We start from the raw sequence: 21800 nt of genomic DNA on the forward strand, positions 1-21800 counted from the left end.
TGCAATGGGTCCAAACTTCCTCCTTTAGCTCGGAGAAGTTTGATTGTCTGAGGCCGCCTTCTCTCAACTTGTCAGAGTTATTCTCCGTCCAGCTTTGTTCCATTGCTGGCGAGGAGCTGAGTTCCTTTGGAGTGGGAGAGGCACTCTGATTTTTAGATTTTTCAGCTTTTCTGCTCTGTTTTTTCCCCATCTTTGTGGTTTTATCTACCTTTGGTCTTTGATGATGGTGATGTACAGATGGGTTTTTGGTGTGGATGTCCTTTCTGTTTGTTAGTTTTCCTTCTAACAGTCAGGACCCTCAGGTGCAGGTCTGTTGGAGTTTGCTGGAGGTCCGCTCCAGACTCTGTTTGCCTCGGTATGAGCAGCGGAGGCTGCAGAACAGTGAATATTGCTGACCAGCAAATGTTGCTGCCTGATCGCTCCTCTGGAAGCTTTGTCTCAGAGGGGTAACTGGCCGTGTGAGGTGTCAGCCTGCTCCTACTGGGGGGTGCCTCCTAGTTAGGCTACTCGGGGGTCAGGGACCCACTTGAGGGGGCAATCTGTCCGTTCTCAGATCTCAAACTCCGTGCGGGGAGAACCACTACTCTCTTCAAAGCTGTCCGATGGGACATTTAAGTCTGCAGAGGTTTCTGCTGCCTTTTGTTTGGCTATGCCCTGCCCCCAGAGGTGGAGTCTACAGAGGCAGGCAGGTGTCCTTGAGCTGTGGTGGGCTCCACCCAGTTCGAGCTTCCTGGCCTCTTTGTTTACCTACTCAAGCCTCAGCACTGGCGGGCGCCCCTCCCCCAGCCTCGCTGCTTCCTTGCAGTTCGATCTCAGACTGCTGTGCTAGCAATGAGCGAGGCTCCATGGACATGGTACCCTCCGAGCCATGCACAGGATATAATCTCTTGATGTGCCCTTTGCTAAGACCCTTGGAAAAGCGCAGTATTAGGGTGGGAGTGACCCGATTTTCCAGGTGCCATCTGTCACAGCTTCCCTTGGCTAGGAAAGGGAATTCCCTGACCCCTTGTGCTTCCCAGGTGAGGTGATGCCTCGCCCTGCTTTGGCTCACGCTCGGTGGGCTGCACCCACTGTCCTGCACCCACTGTCCAACAAGCCCCAGTGAGATGAACCTGGTACCTCAGTTGGAAATGCAGAAATCACCTGTCTTCTGCATAGCTTACGCTGGGAGCTGTAGACTGGAGCTGTTCCTATTCGGCCATCTTGGAACCGCCCCCACCGCCACGTTTTTTAATGCCTTTTTCCTTTCCTTTTTTTCTTTTTCACCTTTTTTTTGTTGTTACTCCTGTTTTTTTTTTTTTTTTTAACTCATGTTGCTTAGTGCTGTCTGAGATCTCAGCAAGGCTCAGGGATTAGGTGGTTCAGTGCATGGTGACACAAACAAAAACTGGTATAGCATAAACACTATTAAATCATGCAGGAGTCTATTAAATAGAAGCAGTTGTCTCCGGCGGATAAGTGTGTTGGATAGGAAGTTGGGTGCCCAACGCCCGCCATTGCCCAGGCTTGCTTAGGTAAACAAAGCAGCCAGGAAGCTCAAACTGAGTGGAGCCCACCACAGCTCAAGGAGGCCTGCCTGTCTCTGTAGGCTCCACCTCTGGGGGCAGGGCACAGAAAAACAAAAAGACAGCAGTAACCTCTGCAGACTTAAATGTCCCTGTCTGACAGCTTTGAAGAGAGCAGTGGTTCTCCCAGCACGCAGCTGGAGATCTGAGAACAGGCAGACTGCCTCCTCAAGTGGGTCCCTGACCCTTGACCCCCGAGCAGCCTAACTGGGAGGCACCCCCCAGTAGGGGCAGACTGACACCTCACATGGCTGGGTACTCCTCTGAGAGAAAACTTCCAGAGGAACGATCAGACAGCAGCATTCGCAGTTTACAAAAATCCGCTCTTCTGCAGTCACCGCTGTTGATATCCAGGCAACCAGGGTCTGGAGTGGACATCTAGCAAACTCCAGCAGACCTGCAGCTGAGGGTCCTGTCTGTTAGAAGGAAAACTAACAAACAGAAAGGACAACCACACCAAAAGCCCATCCGTACATCACCATCATCAAAGACCAAAAGTAGATAAAACCACAAAGATGGGGAAAAAACAGAGCAGAAAAACTGCAAACTCTAAAAAGCAGAGCGCCTCTCCTCCTCCAAAGGAACGCAGTTCCTCACCAGCAACAGAACAAAGCTGGATGGAGAATCACTTTGACGAGTTCAGAGGAGAAGGCTTCAGACGATCAAACTACTCCGAGCTACAGGAGGAAATTCAAGCAAAAGGCAAACAAGTTAAAAACTTAGAATAAAATTTAGACGAATGTATAACTAGAATAACCAATACAGAGAAGAGCTTAAAGGAGCTGATGGAGCTGAAAGCCAAGGCTTGAGAACTACGTGAAGAATGCAGAAGCCTCAGGAGCCGATGCGATCAACTGGAAGAAAGGGTATCAGTGATGGAAGATGAAATGAAGCGAGAAGGGAAGTTTAGAGAAAAAAGAGTAAAAAGAAACGAACAAAGCCTCCAAGAAATATGAGATTATGTGAAAAGACCAAATCTACGTCTCACTGGTGTATCTGAAAGTGACAGGGAGAATGGAACCAAGTTGGAAAACACTCTGCAGGATATAATCCAGGAGAACTTCCCCAATCTAGCAAGGCAGGCCAACATTCACATTCAGGAAATCCAGAGAACGCCACAAAGAAACTCCTCGAGAAGAGCAACTCCAAGACACATAATTGTCAGATTCACCAAAGTTGAAATGAAAGAAAAAATGTTAACGGCAGCCAGAGACAAAGGTCGGGTTACCCACAAAGGGAAGCCCATCAGACTAACAGCAGATCTCTCGGCAGAAACTCTACAAGCCAGAAGAGAGTGGGGGCCAATATTCAACATTCTTAAAGAAATGAATTTTCAACCCAGAATTTCATATCCAGCCAAACTAAGCTTCATTAAGTGAAGGAGAAATACAATCCTTAACAGACAAGCAAATGCTGAGAGATTTTGTCACCACCTGGCCAGCCCTAAAAGAGCTCCTGAAGGAAGCACTAAATATGGAAAGGAACAACTGGTATCAGCCGCTGCAAAATCATGCCAAATTGTAAAGACCATTAAGGCTAGGAAGAAACTGCATCAACTAATGAGCAAAATAACCAGTTAACATCATAATGACAGGATCAAATTCACACATAACAATATTAACTTTAAATGTAAATGGACTAAATGCTCCAATTAAAAGACACAGACTGGCAAATTGGATAAAGAGTCAAGATCCGTCAGTGTGCTGTATTCAGGAGACCCATCTCACGTGCAGAGACACACATAGGCTCAAAATAAAAGGATGGAGGACGATCTACCAAGCAAATGGAAAACAAAAAAAAGCAGGGGTTGCAATCCTAGTCTCTGATAAAACAGACTTTAAACCAACAAAGATCAAAAGAGACAAAGAAGGCCATTACATAATGGTAAAGGGATCAATTCAACAAGAAGAGCTAACTATCCTAAACATATATGCACCCAATACAGGGGCACCCAGATTCATAAAGCAAGTCCTGAGTGACCTACAAAGAGACTTAGACTCCCACACAATAATAATGGGAGACTTTAACACCCCACTGTCAACATTAGACAGATCGAGACAGAAAGTTAACAAGGATACCCAGGAATTGAACTCAGCTCTGCACCAAGCAGACCTAATAGACATCTACAGAACTCTCCACCCCAAATCAATAGAATATACATTTTTTTCAGCAGCACACCACACCTATGCCAAAATTGAACACATAGTTGGAAGTAAAGCACTCCTCAGCAAATGTAAAAGAACAGAAATTATAACAAACTGTCTCTCAGACCACAGTGTAATCAAACTAGAACTCAGGATTAAGAAATTCACTCAAAACCACTGAACTACATGGAAACTGAACAACCTGCTCCTGAATGACTACTGGGTACATAAGGAAATGAAGGCAGAAATAAAGATGTTCTTTGAAACCAACGAGAACAAAGACACAACATACCAGAATCTCTGGGACACATTCAAAGCAGTGTGTAGAGGGAAATTTATAGCACTAAATGCCCACAAGAGAAAGCAGGAAACATCCAAAATTGACACCCTAACATCACAATTAAAAGAACTAGAAAAGCAAGAGCAAACACATTCAAAAGCTAGCAGAAGGCAAGAAATAACTAAAATCAGAGCAGAACTAAAGGAAATAGAGACACAAAAAACCCTTCAAAAAATTAATGAATCCAGGAGCTGGTTTTTTGAAAGGATCAACAAAATTGATAGAACGCTAGCAAGACTAATAAAGAAGAAAAGAGAGAAGAATCAAATAGACACCAAAAAAAAGGATAAAGGGGATATCACCACCGATCCCACAGAAATACAAACTACCATCAGAGAATACTACAAACACCTCTATGCAAATAAACTAGAAAATCTAGAAAAAATGGATAAATTCCACGACACATACACGCTCCCAAGACTAAACCAGGAAGAAGTTGAATCTCTGAATAGACCAATAACAGGCTCTGAAATTGTGGCAATAATCAATAGCTTACCAACCAAAAAGAGTCCAGGACCAGATGGATTCACAGCCAAATTCTACCAGAGTTACAAGGAGGAACTGGTACCATTCCTTCTGAAGCTATTCCAATCAATAGAAAAAGAGGAAATCCTCCCTAACTCATTTCATGAGGCCAGCATCATCCTGATACCAAAGCCTGGCAGAGACACGACCAAAAAAGAGAATTTTAGTCCAAAGTCCTTGATGAACATTGATGCAAAAATCCTCAATAAAATACTGGCAAACCGAATCCAGCAGCACATCAAAAAGCTTATCCACCATGATCAAGTGGGCTTCATCCCTGGGATGCAAGGCTGGTTCAATATACGCAAATCAATAAATGTAATCCAGCATATAAACAGAAACAAAGACAAAAACCACATGATTATCTCAATAGATGCAGTAAAGGCCTTTGACAAAATTCAACAACACTTCATGCTAAAAACTCTCAATAAATTAGGTACTGATGGGACATATCTCAAAATAATAAGAGCTATCTATGACAAACCCACAGCCAATATCATACTGAATGGGCAAATACTGGAAGCATTCCCTGTGAAAACTGGCACAAGACAGGGATGCCCTCTCTCACCACTCCTATTCAACATAGTGTTGGAAGTTCTGGCCAGGGCAATTAGGCAGGAGAAGGAAATAAAGGGTATTCAATTAGGAAAAGAGGAAGTCAAATTGTCCCTGTTTGCAGATGACATGATTGTATATCCAGAAAACCCCACTGTCTCAGCCCAAAATCTCCTTAAGCTGATAAGCAACTTCAGCAAAGTCTCAGGATACAAAATCAATGTACAAAAATCACAAGCATTCTTATACACCAATAACAGATAAACAGAGAGCCAAATCATGAGTGAACTCCCATTCACAATTGCTTCAAAGAGAATAAAATACCTAGGAATCCAACTTACAAGGGATGTGAAGGACCTCTTCAAGGAGAACTACAAACCACTGCTCAAGGAAATAAAAGAGGATACAAACAAATGGAAGAACATTCCATGCTCATAGGTAGGAAGAATCAATATCGTGAAAATGGCCATACTGCCCAAGGTAATTTATAGATTCAATGCCATCCCCATCAAACTACCAATGACTTTCTTCACAGAATTGGAAAAATCTACTTTAAAGTTCATATGGAACCAAAAAAGAGCCTGCATCGCCAAGTCAATCCTAAGCCAAAAGAACAAAGCTGGAGGCATCAAGCTACCTGACTTCAAACTATACTACAAGGCTACAGTAACCAAAACAGCATGGTACTGGTACCAAAACAGAAATATAGATCAATGGAACAGAACAGAGCCCTCAGAAATAACGCCGCATATCTACAACTATCTGATCTTTGACAAACCTGAGAAAAACAAGCAATGGGGAAAGGATTCCCTATTTAATAAATGGTGCTGGAAAAACTGGCTAGCCATATGTAGAAAGCTGAAACTGGATCCCTTCCTTACACCTTATACAAAAATTAATTCAAGATGGATTAAAGACTTACATGTTAAACCTAAAACCATAAAAACCCTAGAAGAAAACCTAGGCAATACCATTCAGGACATAGGCATGGGCAAGGACTTCGTGTCTAAAACACCAAAAGCAATGGCAACAAAAGACAAAATTGACAAATGGGATCTAATTAAACTAAAGAGCTTCTGCACAGCAAAAGAAGCACCATCAGAGTGAACAGGCAACCTACAAAATGGGAGAAAATTGTCACAACCTACTCATCTGACAAAGGGCTAATATCCAGAATCTACAATGAACTCAAACAAACTTACAAGAAAAAAACAAATAACCCCATCAAAAAGTTGGCGAAGGACATAAACAGACACTTCTCAAAAGAAGACATTTATGCAGCCAAAAAACACATGAAAAAATGCTCATCATCACTGGCCATCAGAGAAATGCAAATGAAAACCACAATGAGATACCATCTCATACCAGTTAGAATGGCAATCATTAAAACGTCAGGAAACAACAGGTGCTGGAGAGGATGTGGAGAAATAGGAACACTTTTACACTGTTGGTGGGACTGTAAACTAGTTCAACCATTGTGGAAGTCAGTGTGGCGATTCCTCAGGGATCTAGAACTAGAAATACCATTTGACCCAGCCATCCCATTACTGGGTATATACCCAAAGGACTATAAATCATGCTGCTATAAAGACACATGCACACGTATGTTTATTGCGGCACTATTCACAATAGCAAAGACTTGGAATCAACCCAAATGTCCAACAATGATAGACTAGATTAAGAAAATGTGGCACATATACACCATGGAATACTACGCAGCCATAAAAAATGATGAGTTCATGTCCTTTGTAGGGACATGGATGAAATTGGAAATCATCATTCTCAGTAAACTATCGCAAGGACAAAAAACCAAACACCGCATGTTTTCACTCATAGGTGGGAATTGAACAATGAGAACACATGGACACAGGAAGGGGAACATCACACTCTGGGGACTGTTGTGTGGTGGGGGAATGGGGGAGGGATAGCATTAGGAGATATACCTAATGCTAAATGACGAGTTAATGGGTGCAGCACACCAGCATGGCACATGTATACATATGTAACTAACCTGCACATTGTGCACATGTACCCTAAAACTTAAAGTATAATAATAATAAAATAAAAATAAATAAATAAATAAATAAATAAATAAATAAAAGGAAGTCGGGTGCCCAAGTTCTGGCATTCTGAATTTATTCTTGGTCTACCACTTATAGCTGCATGACCTTAAGCAAATTACTTTCTGTGCTTCAGTTTCCTCCTCTATAAAATGGTGATAGTAATAATAATAGCTATCTCATGGGTTATGAGAATTAAATATGGGAATATTACCTATTTTACCTAGGGTTTGATTCTTGCTAAATGCAGAACCTCTCCAGGGATTAAACAGACAGAGAGGACAGAGCTGGCTTTTTAAATAGTGGAAGAAACAAGTGTTGGTGCTAAACAGGTGGTTAGAGAAAGTGTTCCATGCTTGATGAGCCAGTCAAGAAGTACAGCTGTGAGGCTGGGTGCAGTGGCTCATGCCTACGATCCCAGCACTTCGGGAGGCCAAGTTGGAAGTATCACTTGAGGCCAGGAGTTGAAGACCACCCTGGGCGACAAATTGAGACCTCACCTCTCCACACACACACACAAAAACTACAACTGTGAGGAACTAGAAATGTAAATGCGAAACAAAAAAAGCAGGATCTCAGAGTACGGTGGTGTGCATTTACCTCAGCTAGCAATCCTACTGTCTTGCAAATGGCATCAGATTTCCCACGGGTCATGTGGTAAGAAAGTATCAGTGTTAACCCAGGCCAAGGAATGGTATAAATGTGGCCTCTGACTTACTCTTTGCCTAATAGTTATCCAGAGTAGAAACTAACATGGATCCATTTCAAAGTTACAAAGGCAGCATGAAGTTTCATAGGTAGATTACTAACCAATAACTTCAACGGCTAAAAAGCTATCAGGTACTAACTATAATCTACAGGTCAGCAATATTTTTTCAACAAACATTTAGAGACCACCTTCTATACAAAGCACTATGGCTTGATGCTATAAAAGATATAAAAATGAAAATATGAAACTTTACGTCAGAACACTTACAGACTAGAAAGATTTTTTTGTTTTGTTTTGTTTTTGTTTTTCGAGATGGAGTCTTGCTCTGTCACCCAGGCTGGAGTGCAGTGGCGCTATCTCGGCTCACTGCAAGCTCCGCCTCCTGGGTTCATGCCATTCTCCTGCCTCAGCCTGCCAAGTAGCTGGGACTACAGGCACCCACCACCACGGCCAGCTAAGTTTTTGTATTTTTAGTAGAGATGGGGTTTCACTGTGTTAGCCAGGATAGTCCTGATCTCCTGACCTCATGATCCGCCCGCCTCAGCCTCCCAAAGTGCTGGGATTACAGGCGTGAGCCACCGCGCCCGGCCTGGAAAGATGTTTTTTAAGTATACATATGTGCACACATGCGGGTGTGTACGAACACACGCACTCTGACCACCACTACCACCATGACATCTAGTGAGTACCAGGCACTGTGACTAGCCATATAATGGCTTTAAATGCACATGGTTTTCCTGACACGAAGTAGCCTCAGATCTCAGTCTTTTTGGTTCTTCCTACTGCCTCCACAAAAGAAAATATAATGAATACCATGAGATAAGCTCAGATGAACTGTGCTTTGAAAGATCCAAAGTTGGAGAAACTGTTTCTCAGCTGCAAATAATTGAGACCATTTTTAATTTTTTTTGAGTCACTAAATTCTTCTCCTTTATATTAACCATGTTCACTAAAATCACCTGTTTTGCCTGCTGCCTCAGATCATCCCCAACAGACTCTGGCTCAATCATCTTCCACTCTGCTGCAATGCTCCTGAAAACATCAGCTCCAGTGTTTAACACTTGAATGAGACGACGATCATGGGATAAATGAGCCAAGATCCTCAGTTCAAGCTGAGAGTAGTCAGCAGCCAGTATTGAACCACCTGAAGTAGAAGTGATTTCAGAAAAGCTAGTACAAAGTTTCTATATCACACAATCCAAGTTCTATATCATATAATTGAGCAGGATGACAAAAATTTTGTTCTAACTTAGAACTTTGAAATTACATGTCAAAAGTTAAAACCTTCCTCTTAATATGATGGAATTCAGCTCTGTATCTTAGGTCATTTTTTTCCATGTAGCTTTCAAGTATGTATAATATGGGTAAAGCCACCCTGACATCTGCCCACCGTGGAGTGCATTCCTCAGTGTTCCTACAGCACCTGGCACATAATCCAAAATGGTGCTTTCATGCCTCTCTTATTTTGCTCTGAGTACTTAAGAATAGGAAGCTTAATTTTCCTTTTCATTCTACAGAAAAGCTTGCACAGTTGCTGATAGATAATAGGCCCTTAACAAATGCTTGTTGAATGAATGAATTAATGAAAAAACTGGTGTCCAATGTGTGCAAATGTTAAATGGGCTGGAGAGAAATGTGTGCCCTGATTTGACAATAACAAAGTCATTCAGTGAAAAAAATCAAGTGGTCAACAGGTGAGCAAGTTATTAAAACGATTAAAATAATTTACCTATAGATTAGAAATGGGTGGATTAGATATGCATGACAAAACAAAAACAAAGTTAAAAAAATAAAAGCAGGGTCAAAGAAAAATTAGAAAAATATTTGCAACTGATCTCACAAGACTCATTACCCTTTCATAAGAAGAGTTGTTACTTGTGGAGGAAAAGACAAACTATAAATAAGAAGTTCAGACATAATAAAAACAAAAGAACCTTAAACATATTAAAGAATGCTCAGCTTCATAAGAGAAATAAAAAATCTATGGCAAGAAACAATTTTTCTTCACCTGTATTGCAAAAATTACAAAAGTTGGACAACACTCTGTGACAAGGCTGAGGAGAAAAACACTCGTACATTGTTACTGAGAAGTAAAATGGAATCTCCTCCCCATTCGTTGGCAATTTAACAGTGTCTATCGAAATTAAACAGGTTTTTACTCTATGACTCAGCAAACAAGCCCACAGACTGCTGCACAGACTACCTGAACATAGTTTAAACTGGTTTTTGTTTAAATGTCCTTATTGATAAGCACAAATCTCTAGTATAGAAACATTACAGCCAGGCACAGTGTCTCATGCCTGTAATCCTAGCACTTTGGGAGGCCAAGGCAGGCAGATGACGAGGTCAGGAGATCGAGACCATCCTGGCCAACATGGTGCAACTCTGTCTCTACTAAAAATACAAAAATTAGCTGGGAGTGGTGGAGCATGCCTGTAATCCCAGCTAGTCGGGAGGCTGACGCTGGAGAATTGCTTGAACCAGGGAGTTGGAGGTTGCAGTGAGCTGAGATCCCACCGCTGTACTCCAGCCTGGTGACAGAGTGAGACTCCGTCTCAAAAAAAAAAAAAAAAAGAAAAAGAAAAAAAAAGAAAAAGAAACATTACATGAAAAAAGCAAGGTACACAATAATGTATACAGAATGCTAATTTTGTGTAAAAATAGGGAAAGAAAAGATTATATACCCATATTTGCTTATATCTGCATAAAGAAATACTGTCAAAATACATAAAAGGCCTCATACATGTAGTAATCTGTAAGAATTGGGAAGGATAGTGTAGATGACAGGGAAGGAAGCAAAGCTTCCCAATACACATCTTTTATATCATGTTGATTTCTGAACTATGTTAATGAATAACCTATTCAAAAACAGAGATAAATACTAATTTAAAATACAGGTTGAGCATCCCTAATCCAAAATTCCAAAATCCAATATGCTCCAAAATCCAAAACTTTTGAGCACCAACGAGATGCTCAAACGTCACGCTCACTGGGGCATTTCAGATAATGGATTTTTGGATTAGAAATGTTCAATTGGTAAATATTCTAAATAGTGTAAATATTCTAAAATCAAAATCTAAAACACTTCTAGTCCCAAGCATTTCACACAAGGGATACTCAAACTGTAAATGGCCACAACTTTGGTGGACTTCCTACCACAGACAACCATAAAATTGGACAAATTATATGGGGGAAAAAAAATGGTTCTCAGATGTTAGACAACAAGCCATGCAGAACTATAATCACTGAGAATGGAAGAAAATGAGGTGAGCCACACAAAGGTCTCAGGGATCTGAATGGAGGCATTTTCCAGAATCTGTAGCAGGGAAAGGGAGCTGAAGCACAGCACTGTATCTGTCTCTGAACTAAGGAAACACAGTCTAGAGTTTGGGGCTTTGAGGCAGCTGGAATTTGGAGAGAAAAGAGTTGTGCATAAAAGGAGCACCAGAAATACACACAGGAATTCCCTTGGATTTTTGACCAAATATTAAGTTGTGCAGGGGGAAAGTGCAGGGCGCCAAAGAACAGACACTGAAGAAATAAATATTACTAAAGGAAGAACAAATACTGCATAGCTTTCAGCTGAACAACTACTTCAACAACATATTCTTGAATGCTGAGAAATGATCAAGCTGTAACAAACAAGACTGAGAAGAGATCTTGCTAAACAACTTTAGCACCAAGTAGACTCCAGAAAGGCCACACCTTATGAACAGGAATAACCTAGCCCTAGAGTGCAGGCTACTCTAAACATTTGTTAGCAAAGCTTCAAAAGCCTCAAAATGACCAAGCTGATGTGAAAGTAAATTGTCTGACAAAAGAAAACCTTATATTCTATTAGTGAAGACTACAAAATCCAAAGATTCAACAAGGTGGCAACCATAACGTCCGCATACTAGCAGCAATGCTTCAATATTTGTTTAATTTAGTGTTCATTGTGGCTTTGTAGAATGCAACTACCATGAATAACAAGAATCAATCACATTTTACAAAAAGCAAAAGATCTCCAAATAACACACCTGATAAGGTTTGGCTATGTCTCCATCCAAATCTCACCTTGAATTGTAACAAAACTCACATGTCAAGAGGTCAGGTGAAGATAAATGAATCATGGGGGTGGTTTCCCCCATACTGTTCTCATGGTAGTGAGTCCATCTCACGAGATCTGATGGTTTTATAAATGGGAGTTCCCCTGCATAAGCTCTTGCCAGCCACCATATAAGATGTCAAGATGTCCCTTTGCTTCTCCTTCATCTTCCACCATGATTGTGAGGCCTCCCCGGCAATGTGGAACTGTGAGTCCATCAAACCTCCTTCCTTTATAAATCACCCAGTCTCAGGTAGGTCTTTATTAGCAGCATGACAACGGACTAATACACCACCAAACAATTACCTATAGATTCTATAGGTAACCTAACAGTATGATACATCAATCAAATTGCAAGTGTTTCTTTTTTGGCTTTGGATAAATTGTCCCATAACAGAGAAACTGCTTAATTAATATTCTGAATAGGCTTTGTCTCAGTGGACTTCCAAATTTATAAAGAAAACACCATTCTTAGCTTACAAAATCAAACCAGTGGCATAGATATTTTGGAATCTTTTACATTTGTCAAAGAAGAATTTTAAGTAGATATGAAAAAATTAGTTTCCATCATATAGACAATGCTCTAGCTTTGTCATTAAAAACTTCTTTTTTTTAGATTTTTAAACAGGAGAATGATGTTTCCCTATTTCTTCATTCCACTATATATATAAAAAAGATTTATGTTTAGTTTTCTAAATCAGACCATCAAAAGTGTTACAATACAGTTAAAATTATTTTATGTATGTGTACAAATGCTAAGTCATCACCAACTTAAGAACTGTTGAAAATTTCCAACAATGAATTTAACAATCTTGTATACTCTGTCAAAGCTCATTGTTTGATTCATGAGAGTCCTACAAAGATTAACTGTACTCCAATTCAATATTTTCTTGAAACAAAAGAACATTTGCCAAGTATTCAGTAATCAAAGACAAAAAGAACAATGTGGTTTATGTTTTTTGACTGATATCACACAGCATATATTTGAGGCTCCAAGAAAGCGAAAAATGTACTTCTGACCTAGCTAGACAGGTAAGAGAATGTATTTGGAAATGAAAACTTTTCATAAAACAAATTAATAATGGGCTGGGTGCAGTGGCTCACACCTGTAATCCCAATAATTTGGGAAGCCAAGGCTGGAGGATCACTCCTGGAGGAGCCCAGGAGTTCCAGACCAGCCTGGGTAACATAGTGGGACCCCCATCTCTACCAAAAACAACAACAACAACAACAATAATAATAATAATTTTATGCATTTTTCAAGCATAAATCAATATGCAGTATAGTTTAATTACAATCAACATGTTATATAAACTGAAAATATTAAAAATTTTTAAAAATGCTCTGATGTTGATGAATTTAGAGTCGCTTTTTTATTTAAGTAATACTCCTTTGAATTTGACATACTGTAGGTACAGCATCCCTAATCTGAAAATTCAAAATCCAAACTGTTCTAAAATCTAAAACTTTCTGAGCACTGACATAATGCCACAAGTGGAAAGTTCCACAACTGACCTCTTGTAACAGGTCAAAGTTATAACTTTGTTTCATGAATAAAATTTAAAATATTGTATAAATTACCTTTAGGCTATGTCTATAAGATGTATATGAAACATAAATTTCACATTATGACTTGGATCCCATCCCCAAGATATCACATTATGTATACACAAATATTCCAAAATCTGAAATACTTTTGGTCCCAAGGATTTGAGATAAAGGATACTTAACTTGTAATACTGAGTAACATAAGAATTAGTAAATTTACTTAACTTGTATAGACATTGTTTTGTAATGGATGTTTCTGCTTCAAAGTCAAATTAATACTTCTAAAAAAAGATGAACCAGCTTTGTCAATCAGATGCAATTTTTTAAAAAATGAGTTTCTGGTACTCCAGTTACTGGAAATGTTTTTTTTCTTTTTTCTTTTTTTTTTTTTTTTTTTTTTTGAGATAGGGTCTTGCTTTTTCGCCTAGGCTGGAGTGCAGTGGCATGATCATGGCTCACTGCAGCCCCAAACTCCAGGGCTCAAGTGACATGATATTCCCACCACAGTGTCCTGAGTAGCTGGGACTACAGGTGCGCACCACCATGCCTAGCTAATTTTTTGACTTTCTGTAAAGATGGGGTCTCCCTTTGTTGCCCAGGCTGGTCGTGAAGTCCTGGACTCAAGCGATCTTCCTGCTTCGGCCTCCCAAAGTGCTGGGATTACAGGTGTGAGCCACCATGCCTTGTGAGAAATACTTTCGAGTATGTTTGAAACAACTTGGGCATGTGATCTACTTTTTCAAAATATAAGTTTTATAAAATCAAGCATACCTTGCTTTATTGGACTTGACTTTATTATGCCTCACAGATATTGCAGTTTTTTTTTTTAAAGAAATTAAAGGTTTTTGGCAACTCTGAGTGGAGCAAGTGTTTCAGCACCATTTTTCCAACAGCATGTGCTCACTCTGGCACATTTTATTAATAGTGATGCTCACATTATTTCAAACCCTCTCATTATTATCTGTTATGGTGATCTTTGATATTACTATTATTACAATCCATGAACCACACTCATGTAAGAGTGAACTTCATTGATCAATTTTGTGTGTGTTCTAACTACTCCACTGACTGGCTGTTCCCCCACCTTTCTCCCCTCTCTCTCAGAACTCCCTATTCCCTGAGATACAATATTAAAATTAGGCCAATTAATCACCCTACAATGGCAATGGCCTCTAAGTGTTCAAGTGAAAGGGAAAGTCGCATCTCTCTCATGTTAAACCAAAAAGCTAGAAATGATTAAGCTTATGAGGAAGGCATGTCAAAAGCTGAGATAGGTTGAAAGCTAGGCCTCTTGTGCCATACAGTTAGCCACGTTGTGAATGCAAAGGAAAAGTTCTTGAAGGAAATTAAAAGTGTTACTACGCTGAACACACAAATGATAAGAAGGCAAAACAGGCTTATTGCTAATATGGAGAAAATTTAAGTGGTCTGGATAAAAAAAATGAAACCAGCCACAACATTCTCTTAAGCCAAAGTCTAATCCAGAGCAAGGAGACTCTGATGTACTATTCAGTATGTCAATTGCATTTTCCTACTCCAGAATTTCTATGAAGGCTGAGAGGGGTGAGGAAGCTGCAAGGAAAAAAAAAAAAAAAAACTGATTCATGAGTTTTAAGAAAACTCTGTTGCACTCCAGCCTGGGCGAGAGTGAGACTCCGTCTCAAAAAAAAAGAAAGAAAGAAAGAAAGAAATTACCATACACCTTAGCCAGGCGCAGTGGCTCACGCCTGTAATCCCAGCACTTTGGGAGGCCGAGGCAGGCGGATCACCTGAAGTTAGGAGTTCGAGACCAGCCTGACCAACGTGGAGAAACCCCGTCTCTACTAAAAATACAAAATTAGCCAGGCATGGTGGCCCATGCTTGTAATCCCAGCTACTCGGGAAGCTGAGGCAGGAGAATCACTTGAACCTGGGAGGCAGAGGTTGCGCTGAGCCGAGATCACGCCATTGCACTCCAGCCTGGGCAACAAGAGGGAAACTCCGTCTCGAAAAAAAAAAAAAAATTACCATACACCATATAGACTTTCTGGGGACTCCCTTGGATAACTTTGATAGAATTGTGTATGCTGATAGTTTAGACATAAGTAAAACTAAAAATTGCCAAGCAGGACATGTCATCATAGGTCTGAATTCACCATTGGCATATAAGTTTCTGATGGAATTTAAATAAATTCAGATGGTTAATTGTACTCACTAGGACTTGCTAGCTGGTGAAAGATTAAAGAACAAATATGTATACTAACAGTTGGAATGATCTGCAAGTTACATCATAACTTCCAAATGTCTTGACAACAAAAGGTTTATGACTAGAGTATTGAGGAGGGGTCAGGCAGAATGAGAATAGCCTTAGGGGCCACCCCATGCAATAGGAAGCAGCAGTGCAGAAAAAGAGAGAAAAAACATAAAAGCAAACAAGTTAGAAGGAGAGAAAAACTGCCCTTAGAGGTCAAGGGAGAAGAGAAATTGAAGAAGGAGTTGATTAACAGTGACAAATGCTGTAAACAAGTTAAACAGGATGAAGACTGACAAAACCAACTGGCCTTTGCAAAGAGGTTTACAATGACGTTAGAAAACATGGTTTCAGCAGACTGCTGCTGCTGAGCACACACCATAAAAGTTTCCCACAGAGCAGATCATGGAGATGATGACTGCTATAAACCTGGCATGACAAAGGAGAAAGGCAGGCTCCACCGTAGACAGAAAGATGGAGGGACCAATGCATGCTCTAAGTCTCACTCATATTTCAGGCTTTATCCATGCTTTGAAAAACATTCTCACAGCAATGAGAAGCTTCAAAGCTATCAGCCACCTTACCTGGGAAAGGCACAAAGGCATGTCGCATGCTAATTGAAAATGGCATTCCTCTGTCTGCAGCTCTCTCCTCCATCTGTGCCTGGCATCTAGGATTCACGCTGAAACCCTTCTTATATTTTCCTCTGTGGTGCAAACAACATCATCAGTTAGACATGAAGCAGTCTCAAATATATGAAAAAGGTCTGATTTTCAGTAACATCAGTATTTCCGTCTAAGAAACTTAATAAAAACCTTACTGAGGGCTGGGTGTGGTAGCTCACACCTGTAATACCAGCACTTTGGGAAGCCGAGGCGAGTAGATTGCTTGAGCCCAGGAGTTCGGGTCTAGTTAGGGCAACAAAGTGAGACCCTTGTCTCTACAAAAACCAGCTAGGCATGGTGGCACACGCCTGTGGTCCCAGCTACTCAGGAGGCTGAGGTGGGAGGATTGCTCGAGCCCAGGAGGTGGAGGTTGCAGTAAGCTGAGATCGCACCACTGCACTCCAGCCTGGGCAAGAGAGCAAGACTCCGTCTCAAAAAAACAAACAAACAAAGAAAACCAAATCTTTATCTGAGACTCACTTTAAAGCTTAACAAAGATACTAGAACTTTTTTTTAGCAAACATTGAATTAAACATGAATTAGCTTCTTTATAGATGGGACTCAGGATTCAAAACGGTCTAGGACAGAAATGGGTATGTCTGAAACATAAAATTAAACTAATTTCATTTATTTGTCTAATAAGCTATTTTGAGCCATTCATACTTACAAAAGTTTATTAATACAGATACAGAGAAACAGCACCTACCTGCCCATGGGAAGTAGGCCTTTGCCTACAGCTTGAGAAGGTGGGCTTTCTCCTACTAGTGTTGGCATTTTGATTTCAAAATCTCTTGGCACATTCTGAATATTTGGTTCTATAAAGGTTATTCGTCCTAAAATCAAGCAGAATAAAGACATAAAATTAGAAAAAAAAAATCTAGTATTTGTCTTAACAGTATTCACATTTCTGGATTATCTTAAAAATGCAGACTATCAATGCTGAACTGAAATACATTTATATTTAAATATTTTTCATCATGTTCATGTGTCTAACAATGATAAAATAAGTACAAGATCATCCCAAATAAATGAATGTATGAATTGGCTACAATACTATGTTTTACACAGAAAACCATCCCACAATGAGAAGTAATTTGATAAACTGAACTATTCTTATGCTAAAATGAGTATCAGATTTCAGCACTATAACATGTTAGTGGTCATATTAATGAGTAAAGGCTAATCAAATGGATCTTAGGAGAAACAACCACTGAAGCTTCTAAAAACAACACTTTCAGACATCATCTGGCTGTTTTTCTTCATCATTGTCATTCATCAAGAGAATCTACAACAGTACTTACTAGAAGTACTGAATCAGGTGAGACTTGAATCAGGTGGTTAATAGTAAATTTTCCAGTGAACAGAAAGCTGTTTTTTAAAAAAATGCTTATAAGCCTGGCCAACATAGTGAAACCCCGTCTCCACTAAAAACACAAAAAATTAGCTGGGCATGATGGCGGGTGCCTGCAATCCTCAGCTACTTAGGAGGCTGTGGCAGGAGAATTGCTTGAACCTGGGAGGCGGAGGTTGCACTGAGCCGAGATCATGCCACTGTACTCCAGCCTGGGCAACAGAGTGAGACTGTCTCAAAAAAAAAAAAAAAAAAAAAAAAAATGCTTATAAAGCCTTTATTTCCAAATATATTTTACATCTTTTGTTTACTTATTGGTTGAATTTCTCTAAAACGTGAAAACATGTTAAGTATCACCCAAAAAAGTTTGAGTAATTTTGTTACTGTGATTTTTTATAACACTATCAGCAACACTAAAACTCTATTTTATGACACACTCTTCATTGTAACAGGCTGTCTACTAGCTATGTATAACTCCATTATCTTCTGATAAATCAGACCTTTTAAGTGACTTGGACGTTGTTTTTTTGAATGATCCCCTAATATTATGTCTTTGTCATTTAGCTTTTAGCACAAAATAAGTGCTCAGTTAATGATAACCTTTAACATAATTGTTGACATTAAATGGCCTGTTCAGTGTTACAAAGCTAACAAACAGCAGAGGAAGGCATCCAAGGCTCTTTTTACATCAACACATTGTCTTCTTTTCTATAACACTTAATATTCAGCACACTACTCTGGTCTATTAGTTGAATTAATGAAGCAACACTGGCAGACCAAAAAAATGGTAAAAATAAATTACAAAGAATGAATATATAGCTTAATGGATATGAAGTATATTCATGAAATGGCTTTGCTATGCTTAAGTTTGTATTTCTAAATATTATAAGCATTATAAAATATTATTAAAATACATTTCTAAAATCACTAATAAGTAAAATCAGTAATAAAATCAAAAGAAATGTTGCACATTTATTTGTTCTTTACGAACAAATAACAAAGCAGAAGGCTTATTACTGATTTTATCTTCTGTTTTGTAAAGAACAAATAAATGTGCAACACCATTGAAAATTCTAGGTTGCTGGGCGTGGTGGCTAATGCCTGTAATCCCAGCACTTTGGGAGGCTGAGGTGGGTGGATCACGAGGTCAAGAGATTGAGACCATCCTGGCCAATATAGTGAAACACTGTCTCTACTAAAAATACAAAAATTAGCTGAGGCAGGAGAATCACTTGAACCTAGGAGGCGGAGGTTGCAGTTAGCTGAGATCACGCCACTGCACTCCAGTTTGGCGACAGAGTGAGACTCCGTCTCAAAAATAAATAAATAAATAAATAAATAAATAAATAAAAGAAAATTCTAGGTTGATGTTGTCTTTTCATCACGGAGGATTTTATTTTACGTAAGTTTATATCATTAGCATATGTTTCAAAGTGAAATTTAAATACCAACAGGACAAGATATCACTAGGATGGGACAAGTTTAGAACGTTTAGAACAAGGGATAAAGCAAGCAGAGAAAAGCAGCACCTCATGGAGCCTCCGTGCTGGGTAACAGCAGCAACTGATAGTGAGCACTTTCTAGGAGCCATGCACTATTCTAAATACTCTACATCTATGAACCTATTTAATCCTCAGAATTACCAGGTGAGGTGAGACTGTTATTACCTTATTTGTTTATTGGTTTATTTATTGACTGAGACAGGGTCTCACTCTGTTGCCCAGGCTGAAGTGCAGTGGCTCAATCACAGCTCACTGTAGCCTTGATCTCCGAGGCTCAAGCAATCCTTCTACCTCAGCCTTCCAAGTGGCTGGGACTACAGGCACAAGATACCACACATGGCTAATTTTTTGACTTTCTATAGAGACATGGTTTCACTATCTTGCCCAGGCTAGTCTCAAACTCCTGGGCTCAAGTGACCCTCCCATCTTGGCCTCCCAAAGTGCTGGGATTACAGGCGGCAGCCACTGTGCCCAGCCTATTACCTTGTTTTATACATGAAAAAAAATGTAGGCATTGAGAGGTTAAGTATCTTGTCTAAAGATTCACAGAACCAGGATTCAAACCCTGATTTCTGATGTCAAAGCCCACATTCTATACCACCAATCTAAACTGCCTGCCTCCTCTATGAATGAGTTAAAGCTACCTTTTCTTCCACTACACATCACATTTAGCAAATATTTAGAGTTTTGTACTGCCTAGAGAAAGAATACATTTTTCTTCATAAGATTACACTCTTACTTATCTCAGGAGGACCATGAGATAACCAAAGGACTCTACAGCTTTCTTTTCTGCTTGGGTAAAATAAGACACTTACTTATACGGATGCCCCAGAGGCCTACTCAGATTCAACTTGGAGAAATCTTAAGAGGCTCAAAAAAGGGCTGGGACTGAAATTAGATAAGACCACTGACTCAAATATTTAATTCCTGTGTATACTCACATTGAAAGTACTGTCTCAGACATCCCAGTTACTCTATACAAGTTCTTAAAAGCAGGAACCAGGCTGAGCGCAGTGGCTCACGCCTGTAATCCCAGCACTTTGGGAGGCCGAGGCAGGTGGATCACCTGAGGTCAGGAGTTCGAGACCAGCCTGATCAATGTGACGAAACCCCATCTCTACTAAAAATACAAAAATTAGCCAGAAGTGGTGGTATGCGCCTGTAATCCCAGCTACTCGGGAGGTTGAGGCAGGAGAATCACTTGAACCTGGGAGGCAGAGGTTGCAGGGAGGCGGAGGTTGCAGGGAGCTGAGATCGTGCCACCGCACTCCAGCCTGGCCAACAAGAGTGAAACTCTGTCTCAAAATAAATAAATAAAAATAAAAGCAGGAACCAATACTCATCTCTGTACCCAGGTAGTATCTATCTATGCTTTGGATAAAGCATGTATTTTATAGTTGTAAAACTTCACTGAACCCCTTGATCAACACTTGAATTCTTGGCCATCATAAAAAATATTACATATGAAAATGTTTTTCCTTCAAAATTGGATATTGTTTATACTTAAGATTTCTCATCACCTGTAGCAGTGTGCGACTGTGATACAGGATAGATTCTTTCCATTCCAAGAAAAGGATTAAGACGCTTTTCCCGCTGAAGGGGAAAGACCACTTTGGTAATAGCATTAGTGATTCTTCTCCATTCTAATATCAAGCCTGGTAAAGGATGTAATGCCTTTAATTTATTTAAAACGTCCTGCCAAAAAAATATAAGGTAAGATTGAATTCTTGTCCAAATTCCACAGCAAGCTAGAATCTCTTTTCTGTAAATAATATAGTCTCAAAATTAAATTTGAGAGTAATATCGACAACTCAAAACTATTACTTGGAGTTTTTTAAACCACCGTATTGATAAAACTATAACTACAGTTTACAAAATGGAAATGTGGTAATACTGAGCAGTATCAATTTAAAACTACCTTTTTCAAAAAAATAAATGAATTGTCAGTTTAACAAAGTAACTGCCTCCCCACACCCCACCAAAAGTTTATTTTACACCATCTGTTTTCTTTATGCATTTTCCTCCTTCGCTCCTCACATGACTGGAAGTACCCCAGTTGTTTTTGTGCTTGCCCGGATACTTAGACGGTTTCCATATCAAGGTAATGAGGAGACATTTATTTTTAAAACTTTGAATTTTTCATACTATAGACTTTCAGTGAACTATTAAGGAACAGAAACTTGTGAGTAAAAGGGCCAGTGAGATTAAATTAAAAATTGTGCTATAGCCTGGAGCTAAGGAAACTTCCTAGGAGCAGACAAATCATAGATAACGGTATAAGGACCACAATTCTACACAAGGGCAACCTGGACAGCTCTGTGGCTATATTTTCTACCCTATTTTTCCCCTGAAACATCTGTAAAAATGTAAAATTAAGCCCCTTCTCTCTTCCCTCCCACTAATGCGTACAGTTTCCATGGATTATGATTAACAATTGTACTTTGAAATTAGCAGATTAAATTCTTAAATCAGGGCCTGGTGCAGTGGCTCATGCCTGTAATCCCAGCACGTTGGGAGGC

The 21800-nt window shown here is 39.7% G+C and overlaps 1 protein-coding gene across 5 annotated transcripts in view; it reads right to left on the reverse strand.

Moving 5' to 3' along the window:
- The window catches only part of POLQ (DNA polymerase theta), a 112421-nt gene that overhangs the window by 19778 nt on the left and 70843 nt on the right, over positions 1 to 21800 (reverse strand). For 4 of the 5 annotated variants that reach the window (XM_063602904.1, XM_024928398.4, XM_003825170.5 and 1 more), the window contains 4 exons: positions 20802 to 20976; positions 17135 to 17261; positions 16348 to 16469; positions 8858 to 9042 (listed from right to left, as the gene is read on the reverse strand). In XM_063602904.1, coding sequence (XP_063458974.1) covers positions 8858 to 9042; positions 16348 to 16469; positions 17135 to 17261; positions 20802 to 20976 — 609 coding nt within the window. The remainder of the gene's footprint in view (positions 1 to 8857; positions 9043 to 16347; positions 16470 to 17134; positions 17262 to 20801; positions 20977 to 21800) is intronic. The other variant, XR_004670681.3, reaches the window with a different exon arrangement.

The sequence above is a fragment of the Pan paniscus genome, chromosome 2 (assembly GCF_029289425.2).
Source record: "Pan paniscus chromosome 2, NHGRI_mPanPan1-v2.0_pri, whole genome shotgun sequence".
In the NCBI taxonomy this organism is placed as follows: Eukaryota; Metazoa; Chordata; class Mammalia; order Primates; family Hominidae; genus Pan; species Pan paniscus.